The following is a 10638-nucleotide window of genomic DNA, read 5'->3' as shown; positions in this document are numbered from 1 at the left end:
CTTGTATAGCAACTTACTGATCATATTTGATCCCCTAATATTTATCAAATTGTTATAATCAATTGGTTTCTAGCTATGGATTATTTTTAACGCTCGTAAGGACCTTAACTGATCTTGCTCACTTTTTTTTAGTTTAACTTGTAGCTAAATTCATTTTCCACAACTACTAGTTAGTATCCTTATAAATTATTACTGTATTGCTATTAACGTTCACTAATGCAAGCTATTTTCTTAAATATATAAAATGCTATACTTATATCTCGAGGTTATTTTTTAAAAATTAACTAACCTAAGTTTGGCCGGTTAATCGTATTTAAGCGGATCCTAAAGGATGTCTTACCCCTTCCCTTTAGGATAACTAAGAACCCTTACCTAGAATCATTAAGTTAAGTAGACTATTAATTGGAGTTAACTTTTTAGCACTTACTTAGTTAAATATAGGTGTCTTAATTCACCGTTAAAATAATTAGGTGGCGACTTCTTAAATTAAATAATTAGGAATCACCAATATGTTGTACTCCGCTTTGACCCGGTTAAAATGGGGTATAACAGTAGGTTATGGCTTATCTAGTTAGACTTTGATTAGCGACTCGTGTATGATTGCTTAGTATTGACGGGGAAAGCATGTTAGGTCTTCGAACATGATGTTGGGATGGAAATACAATTAGGTTGGTATGATTTCTGATTATTTGGGCTTGATGCCGTACTTTATGCAATTATTGACATGTGTTGTACTTGACAACATGGGTTGTGGTTATGCGGGCTATGATAGTCCTATTTATTGTGGTTGGGATTGAGTATCTGATATGTTCCATGATAGGCTGGATAATATGTGCAAGGGTTGAATTGTCACTGTGGTGCTTATGAATTCCACCTCACATTTACTAGCATTGATTACATGTGATTCCTCATTTCTTGCATTGCATCACATCCATCTCATTGCATTGCATATATCATCATCCATTCTACATTATTGTGGTTGTGTTGTGATTGCCTTGAGAGCTGTTGAGATTTGACAAACTTATGGTTTAGCAGCTTCACCTGAGGCTATGATTCGGTCGTGTAATATTCTGTAACTCTGAGTGATTGTTATGTGTCTATCTGTTTAACTTGTTCATGTTGTGTCTTATATGCGTGAATTAATCTTAGTCGACCTATGATGCTTATCAGTACTAGTATGGTACTGATACTACTCTTGTTGTACTCTTTCTTTGAGTGCAAAATTTGTTACAGGATCCGCATCTCAGCCTCGTGGGTGACCCGAGGCCTATTGCTAGGAGATTCCTGGGTGAGCACTGCTAGATTCGTAGCCTGGAATTCCCTCCCTTGCTTATCTGTCTATTTGATTCCACAGAGAGATGCTATTTGTGTATTTTAAGACTTAGTAATCTTTAGACTTGCTTTTACCGAATAGTGGCTCTTGTACTATGGCTCAGACCAGATATTTGGGGTGTTGTATTCCGCACTTTATTTCAGTATTTAGATATATCGAGACTGCTTAGTAATCATTTAAACTTCCGCATGATTTATGTTGAACAAATTAATAAAGGGAAGGGTTCGCCCACCATGGTAGTGTGGGTGCCCTCACGATTCGCAAATTGGATCGTGATAATTTGGGTAGGTAAACAAAAAAATAGATAGTTGAGATATTAAACTCGCAAAAAGATGATAATTCAGGCGTACTTTTTTTTTACCATTACCTCTAATTTCTAATCTAAGAGCTCGTTTGGATTGGCTTATAAGTTGCTGAAAATAGCTTATAAGATGTTTTCAAGTTTTTTGAGTGTTTGGATGGCCTTTAAAGCCATTTTATGCTTAAAATAAGCCCAAAAAAATAATTAAACCCATTTGGCTTAGCTTATTTAAAGCAGCTTATAAACAAAAAAAAAAAGAAATTGACCTACCCAACTTATTTTTTTAACTTATAAGTTATTTTCAGCTTATAAGCTGTCTTTTTTAAGCCCATCTAAATAGGCTTTAAAATGTAAATGAGGTCAATTGTACGCGCTGGTCCAGTGTGGACTTGACGACGGCGAAGAGGGTAAAAAAGAAAGATGAAAAAGACTGATAAAAATTGGTATAGTAAGAGTAATGAATACGTCAATGCAACAAGTATGGGAAGAGTTTCAATAGATTTAAATAAACAAAAGAGGGGGCAGTTTTGAAACGTTAGATTCATAAAAACACTTGATATGATCCATGTAATCTAGCCATCCTTTTCCCCCAGTCTTCTTTGCCAAATAAAAAGGAACGACTGGAGAAAAAATCAGTCAAATTTACTCATTGATTTCCATGAGACGTTTGTAATTCCAAAAATGATGGGTTGGTTTAAGCAGTTACGCAGTGCTTTTGGGGCTTCATTTCTATGGCTTGTTTGCCTTATTTACTTCACCCAGGTTCTTTCTCCAACCCCCTCTCTCCTTTTTTTTTTTTTTTTTTTTTTTAATTATTAAATTTAAATTTATACTGATGGTGATTTTCTATATATTATATGGAGACCTCCCTCCCCTTTTTAGATGTCATTTATGCCAACTTCTGCTATCAAAAGTATGGTTTTGAACTTGTTTTCACGTATCTGCATTGATGATTGTGATGGTTTGAAATCTCTTTCAAACCAACTCCTTACTCATTTCGCGTTCCGTTAAAAACATTTTCTTCCGGACAATTTAGGTGTCGGTGGCATCTTAAATGATGCTAAACTAATTTTTCAGAAGAATTGGTATGTTCTGGTGGTTAGGCTTAGGGGCATAAAAAGAGGTTTAATCTCAGCAATGCATCATGACTTTTCTGTGGTTAAGGTAAATACAGTTGGATAATTATTTTTGAATCATAAAATCACAATCTAATTGATCCAAGCAGAAATTTGCAGTGGTAGAAGGAGGTCTTTGGTCCAAGGGCAACTAGAAAGTACTTTAAGTGGACCTGGTAGAAGATTTAGAGGATTGAAATGGGGAAATTTCGGTTTACGTGTAACTGAAAAACTAGCAATCCTGCTGTCTGTTCAGCAAATGTCAAAACCTTTATGCTTTTTCTTCCGTAGGTAACCAAGAGGTGGAGTGAGAGAGGATGAGAAACTCCTAAGCACAATTGAAGTTCAATATATTAAAAACGCAATTTGATCTGTTGCAGTTGAAAACAAACAGAAGCTCTCTTTAGAATTTTGGTAAAATATGATACAGGACCAGATGTGGGACATGCTGTTGCAAGATGATGAGATCATACCTAGAAAACCAGTATACTAAAATCTTGGACTCGTTATGCTGCTACCATAATTAATTTTATTTCACTTTGTTGCCTCCTTTTTATTTGCTCAAATGTAGTCTTATAGAACTTGGACAAAATTATGCTTAATGAACCAACAAATCGTCTCTTATCTTGCAAGTACAATTTTTGCTGTAATATCAGTTATCTTGACTGTTTACTTCAACAAGATATCTTAGGGATCGTTTGGTTGGCTACATTAGAAAAAAACAATCTCAGATAAATAATGCAGTGTTTGGTAGGCCATGTAAGTAATGCATCACTTGGTTGGCAGTATTAAGTTTAATACAACAACAACAACATACCCAGTGAAATCCCACAAAGTGGGGTCTGGGGAGCATAGAGTGTACGCAAACCTTACCTCTACCTTGAGAAGGTAGAGAAGCTGTTTCCGGTAGACCCTCGGCATAAGAAGAAGCAAATGCAGAGTTTATTTTTTATTTATGCAGAATAGAATGTGAAAATAAGCATATGTATATTAATAATAAGTGGATAACAATATCTAAAGATAAAAATGCTCTTAAAGTAGGTAACCCTACATACATTCTCTGTATTTTTTTTTTTTTTTTTATGACAAGGGAACCTGCAGCTGCTACCCTTCGGGTGCGCACAGGGTAAACCACACTCCTGTGCAATAGCCTGCAAACCACACAAGAGAGATAACCCGCACTAGGCAAGCCCCGTGATACGAGCTCGACCCAGAAGGCGAATCCCCTGTTCTCGTAGGCAGGGGGTTTCAAATCTGAGACCTCCATTATCGAAGCCCCATGCTCAACCAACTGAGCCACCCTTGCGGGTCATTCTCTGTATTATTATTCTCCCCATGACAGTACCCACATTATCATTAACTGAGTAAATATTCCTTACATTACAATTCCTGCATAACAAAGTCCTTGAACCAAATGATCCCTTAAGATTTTCTACACTTGTCCTCATTGATATCTACCTCTCATACTCTGATAGAGTATTTTAGCAGCCTTTTTGATGTTAAAAGAAAGAGAGCATATAGTGTTGCTCTACTGTTCCGTGATTTAACCAGCATTTGCATAGGGGCAGGAAAGTGAAAATGACAAAAGAATGAAAAAACAGTGAGTGGTCTTGTAATATCTCTTGGTTCTCCGTACACTTTTGTTGTGCATTTGAGCATCTCCTAAATGCATTTTGTAGGTTTTCATGGACGCCTATTATGTGCTGATGTCTTTTTGAAATCTCTCGGGTACAATTAACACCATTCTCAATTTTTGTGAGCAGGGTTTCAGATCTTTTGTCTGGACAGCAGTTTCATATCAGCTGAAAGACAACTTGAAGTTATCACCATCAGCCTCCCAATTTGTCACTTCAATAGCATTCTTTCCATGGAGCATAAAACCTTTATATGGGTATCTATCTATCTTGAATACTCAACCTCTTGTGGCCTTCTGTTATGAAAACTTCTGAATGATCAGAAAATGGTGTCCAAGCAATAGGTTTGTCCTGTTCAGTATTGTCTAAACAAATATCTTCGAAACAATTCTCAAGCATAGAACTGAAAACAAATCAAGCCAAACGAACTTTCGGACCAAATTTGGATGAGTTCAATCTGATTCGGTAGATCATCATGCTTGAATTAAGTGAATATAGATGTTTGATGTTAGTTTTTTTGAGCTTTAGAAACATAGACTTTAACTTATAGGTCCATGAGCCAGGATAAAGTATGTATAAACAAGTTCATGGTTATCTTTTATTTTATATCTTATGTTGAACCATGATTTTCCGCCATGTAGAGCGTAATCATAATTGACAAAATAATACGCAATAAGATAAATGAAATAGACATGTTGTTCTTTAAAAAAAAAAAAAAAAAAAAAAAAGGAAATAGACAATTCAGTTCCTCATTGTCTTCTCTGCCCCTACCCCATTCCTTTTAGTCCTCTGCTTCCTCTTTTTTTAGTATCTGACCTCAGTTTTTACATCATATTTGAATCAAAGAGTTGGATACCTGATTTGGGCAGTAAACGCCTCTCCCCAGTCATATAGTACCTGACGACTTAGTTCAAAGACAAATTTCTCTCGCTCCATCACATTGTGGCTAATGTCCATGATTATTAGGCCCTTGAGGTTAAATAATAGGCTTGAGGTCCAACCACTATGCCGTCAAGTTCATCTTTTCAAGTGATAGCCTCCTAGGCTCCTACCATCTCTGTGTTTGTTTGTATCATACTGGTAATAGCCAGTCCACTTTAAACTGAAACTGAAATTATCTACTGTCCTTTTCCATTTCTTGAGTCCCTCTGTTTCTCTGGGGACGTCTTTTTTTCTTTTTCTTTTGTGAGTCAAAGAAAATTATTACTGTTTCACGAAGTTGCTAGCTAATTATAACATGAGAGTACGTGATACCACCTAAACCTATCGAACTATCAATCAAATGGATTTTCTCTGAGAAACAACATATTGTCCTAGATGTTGTTGTTCCTTTCTCTTTCATACTTTTATAAATCTTCTATGCTCTAAGAAAAGTTCATTCCTACTTGATCTTATGGTTGTATCTCCGATGATTTCGTTTTCCGTTTTCTTTTCATGTATGATGTAATTATACCAAATCTGAGGAATTGGGGGGATTTGATTTTTCTGTCATGTCCTTATTTTTCAGTTTCTATGTGTATTGGATTAATATTTCCTGATATATATGAATTTGAGATTCAAAGTTAGTTCAGATCATGGACACTTCATTCAGATCATGGACACTTCATTAGCTTTTCCAACAGCCTGCAGGCTCAAGTATTTTGTAAAGTAAAGCCAGCCTTGAGCTGAATATCAGATTCTATTGTGAATATAATGATCCTACAGATTTGGTCAATCAATCTAAAACATTTAAGTTCAGGTTATATATGAAAAGAAAAAAAAAATTATTAAGATGTTTGGTTTCCTTCCATCTGATTAGCAGTACTGGAAACAACAAAAGGAGCGCAGGTCATTGTGAAATGAATATTAAGGACACTGTTACCTTATAAAGAGAAAAGATGCAAGAGAAAACTTTCAACAGTTGCTTGGAGCTATAATGAACATCATGAGATCAATTTTTACCATATGGTAGCTTCTTATTGTGGAAGACCTAAGAATATGGCTTAAAACCAGATAGAATTTCCTTAAATCATGGAACTTTTCATTAAACAATATATTTATTTTAAGATGGTCTATAATTGCTACGTGCACCTAAGTTGTCCCGGACACCCCGGTTATCGAGAAAAAAATGGTCCATAACTGCTGGTGTGCTGTTCATGACTTATACTCTGCTAAGTTCATTTTTGTTGTTTTCTCATGAAACCTTGCATAATAAAAAGTAGTTCATTTCTTGCTCTTCTGCTCCATCAAGACCATATTCAATATGCTCTTTGCAGGATATTATCAGATTGCTTCCCAATTAGAGGAAGGAAAAGAGTCCCCTACCTTACACTTGCAACTTTTCTCTCGCTGCTGCCATGGCTCATTTTAGGGTTAAGTGCTTTCCTGAGAAATACGAGGATAGAACTCATGATTCTATTGACTGTTCAGAACCTGGGCTCTGCAATGGCTGATGTCGTAATTGATGCAATGATCGCTGAGGCGGTAAGATTTGAGAGGTATGTTCTTCTACACTGCACTTTGCCTGTTGTTCCCAGTCTGAGGAATTTTATGAAGCTGCAGAAACAACATTTAGTTTTAAAATGTATCTGGACCAACTTAAGCTTCGGCTATACCACAAAAGTAAGGGTGTGTTTGGTCTGAAGGAAAATGTTTTCCACGTAAATATTTTCTTGGAAAATGTTTTCCTGGAAAATAAGTGGGTTTCTTACTTATTTTCTAGTGTTTGGTAAGTAAGCAGAAAATATTAGAATGCCATTTGTGGAACTTATTTTGCCTACTTCCATTTGGAAAGCCATTTTTCCTCATTTTTAAGGAACTTGTTTTCCATAAATTTTGACCGACCAAACATGAGAAAATTGGAATTTTTTTTTTCTGGAAAATGTATTCCTCTATACCAAATACACCCTAAATGTCAAATTAGTTCAGATCTAATAGCAGGTTGTAGCATGGTAGACTTGGCTATTCAGTTCATGGCTAAATGCTAAGTTACTCGGACTCTTCGAAAGTGTTGCCGCACCCGTGTCGGATCCTCCAAAAATACACTACTTTTGAAGGATCCGACACAGACCCGCGACATTTTAGGCTAGTCCGAGTAACTTAGGCTAAATGTACTTATATAAAAAGGCTTTGCTTTCGTTTGAAATTTTTGATGCTGGAATGCCTGGATTTGAACTGTTAATTATCACTTAATTGTGAGTCTCATTTTACATACAAATTCAACAGGTCTAGACTCTCATATTCAACTTGCACCAAAAAGATTTAGATTAATTTAGTTGTGCGTGAAAAGCATGATATTGTTCTTATTTAGCTTTACTTGTCAACAGGGCATCGTTTGCTGGTGATCTTCAGTCAATATCTTGGCTGTCTATGGCATTCGGAGGAATCTGGGGTAGTCTGCTAGGAGGATATGCATTAACCAATTTACAGATAGATATGATTTTCCTCCTTTTCTCTGTTCTACCTACTTTGCAACTCTTTTCATGTGGTTTGGTTGAGGAGGGTTCTGTACAAGGCAAAGCATTCCCTGAAGTTTTTGCATCTAATGGTTCGGATATGACGAATGGAAGTATTGATGAAGAAGAGAGGTTGTCTGGTGAAAAATCGAAAATTAGTACTTTAAGGAGAAAGAAGAGCCAGAAAAATACAAAAAGAGAACCAACTGCTGTAAATAAACTTCAGGCTTCTGTCAAAAACGGATCATCATTGTCTCAATGGTATCAATCACTGAGAATGGCCACTTACACATTATTTAGGGCATTCCGCCAGCCAGCCATATTGAGGTAACTTGTGAGAGAGTTTTAAATTCCTTTTTGTGTTGATGCTTTTAATGATAATTACAAATCAATTTATTTTCATTTTTGGAGCTTCTGCCAGAACACTACTAGCTTCAGTGCATCTTTATGACATCATGGGGCCTAGGTCTTGAAAGTCTTCCTCTACCTTCTTTTTAACCTTTGGTGATGCCATTTCTTTCTGTCTTTATACCATATTTGAAGGGGTAATAGACCCGTGAAGGGACTGCTTTTGTTAGCATAAAAATGGACTCGCATCACCTTAAATTGAAATAAAGAAACTGATTCCGAGAACACTTTCATCAGTATTGGCCTTGTATTACAATTTCTTAAGAAAGATCCAAGTGGCAGCATTACTTCCAACAGATCAAATCACAGGCCAAATTTTCAATTTTTTGGTGCTTCTATTCGATGCATGCTTCCATGCTTCAGTACGTCAGTCTGGACCTCATGGGAGGTAGTGAATTGTTCAGTAGTCTCCCATCTTGTTAACGTTTTTTATATAATTACCATTTCCTTTTTGTATTTTTTCAGTTAGCTTGTTGTATTTTTTTAATTAACTGATGACTGATGTTATGGTGGCTATTCTTTTGCAAATTGTTCCTTGGAGTCCAGACCAATGGCTTGGTTCTTTTTGGCTCACGTGACAGTTCCAAATCTCTCGACGGTTATGTTCTATTATCAAACAGAGTTCTTAAAATTGGAGGCATCTTTCCTTGGAACGGCACGTGTTTTTGGATGGTTGAGTCTCATGATCGGGACCTTGACTTACAATCGCTATTTAAAAAAGATGAGGTTGCGACATATTCTCATGTAAGTAGATCTTTGACTTACGTATGTGATGTGCTGAAAGCATATTGGCTTAGATTACCAACTACTTATTTTCCTATTTATCAATTCATGCAGGTTTACTCAAGTTGGCATTGCCTTTCTGACTTTTCTGGATATGGTTTTGGTTTCTCGAGCTAATGTTTTATTAGGCATCTCAGACAAGGTTACAGTGCTATTTGGTTCTGCTCTTTCCGATGGCATCAATCAATTCAAGTATGTCCCACATTTCTCTTATAAAGTTATATAAGGCCGCCTTAAAAGTAGTTATAGAACATCTGGAGCAGCTAACATCTATTCTGCTCAATTATTGATAAATTATAATTTTGATCCTTGTAATATCTCACTAAGCACATTTAACCTTCAATTAATTGAAATGTGTACTTTTGATCACTTTCCTTGTGAATAGTCACAAATTTACCATAATTATTGTGGTGGTTCCACAACTTAATTAGCCATGTGTTATGTTAAACTTGTATTGTTACTCCATATTTAGCTGTATTATAGTTCTAAAAGTAGTTCAAATACAACATACTATTTACATAAAAGGACTAAAAACACACAATTCAATTAATTGAAGGTTAAATGTGCTTTGAAAACACCTTTCTTGAGCAGAAGGTCTATTGGAAACCATCTCTCTACCTCACACAAGGTAGGGGTAAGGTCTGCGTACACCCCACCGTCCCCAGAACCCACTAGTGGGATCACATTGGGTATGTTGTTGTTGAAAGTTAAATGTGCTTAGTCAGATATCACAAGGGCCAAAATAGGACCAAAATCAGAATATACCTATATTTTTAGGGGCCAAAAATGCTATTTTCCCTAAGTATAGAACATGGTTATTTATTGTTCCAAATTTGTCACAAGTATTTGAAGTATTTTTCTTCTGTTGCAGGTTCATGCCCTTTCTTATCTTATCGGGACAACTTTGTCCTCCGGGCGTTGAAGGGACTTTATTTGCATTATTCATGTCAATAAACAACTTAGGTAATACAGTGGGATCCTTTGTAGGAGCAGGGTTGGCTTCAGTTCTAAACATCTCTTCAGGGTCTTTTGACAATCTCTTTTTAGGCATTGGTATTCAGGTTCTCTGCACTTTCATCCCAGTAGCTTTCCTCTTTTTGATTCCAAAAGAAGCTACAGGGATATCAGCATAGTTCATAAAGTATACATGCAGGTTACAGATTAGACAACAAAAGGAAGATTTTTATTTTTATTTTTTATGATAGACGGATATTCGTTTTGGATTTAGACGAGCTTAAATAGAGCAACATGGTCGGTAACAATTCATAGTTGATTTTAACTTGCTTGAGATTGAGGTGTAGTTGTACGAATACTCGTTTCTGATCCTCTCTGTACAAAGAAAATCGACAAATCGCACCAAATCGATAACCCGAGTCAAACCGAGAAAAAACTCGGATTAGTGGTTTGGTTTGATTTGATTTGATTGAAAAACAAAAACTCGACCATCATTGGTTTGGTTTGGTTTAATTAAAAAAGTCAAACCGAACAAAACCAACCCGACAATACATATATACAATTTTTAAAAATATTTTTATACATAAAAATATTTATTTGTAATGTGATATATAGATATTTCTTAAATTTTTTTATAGTTTTTGTCTTTTAACATATTATTTCAAATTTGGACTTA

General features: G+C 35.8%; 1 protein-coding gene across 1 annotated transcript; it reads left to right on the top strand.

Moving 5' to 3' along the window:
- The first annotated feature begins 2034 nt into the window (after window positions 1-2034).
- LOC132636352 (probable folate-biopterin transporter 4) lies at window positions 2035-10296 on the top strand. Its single transcript, XM_060353177.1, has 7 exons — window positions 2035-2396; window positions 4513-4640; window positions 6639-6860; window positions 7689-8144; window positions 8772-8969; window positions 9063-9200; window positions 9880-10296. Exons 1-7 carry the CDS (start codon window positions 2316-2318, stop codon window positions 10139-10141), a joined length of 1485 nt encoding a protein of 494 aa, XP_060209160.1. The 5' UTR covers window positions 2035-2315; the 3' UTR covers window positions 10142-10296.
- Window positions 10297-10638: the final 342 nt, after the last annotated feature.

Source organism: Lycium barbarum, chromosome 4, assembly GCF_019175385.1.
Source record: "Lycium barbarum isolate Lr01 chromosome 4, ASM1917538v2, whole genome shotgun sequence".
In the NCBI taxonomy this organism is placed as follows: Eukaryota; Viridiplantae; Streptophyta; class Magnoliopsida; order Solanales; family Solanaceae; genus Lycium; species Lycium barbarum.
This window is presented reverse-complemented; position numbering and strand designations above follow the sequence as displayed.

Bases quoted from the DNA above. Each gene is read 5' to 3' on its own strand.
- LOC132636352 (XM_060353177.1), top strand. From the start codon at position 2,316: ATGATGGGTTGGTTTAAGCAGTTACGCAGTGCTTTTGGGGCTTCATTT. The intron at 2,397-4,512 runs GTTCTTTCTCCA...TTTTGTGAGCAG, and splicing joins GCCTTATTTACTTCACCCAG to GGTTTCAGATCTTTTGTCTG. The intron at 9,201-9,879 runs GTATGTCCCACA...CTTCTGTTGCAG, and splicing joins GATGGCATCAATCAATTCAA to GTTCATGCCCTTTCTTATCT.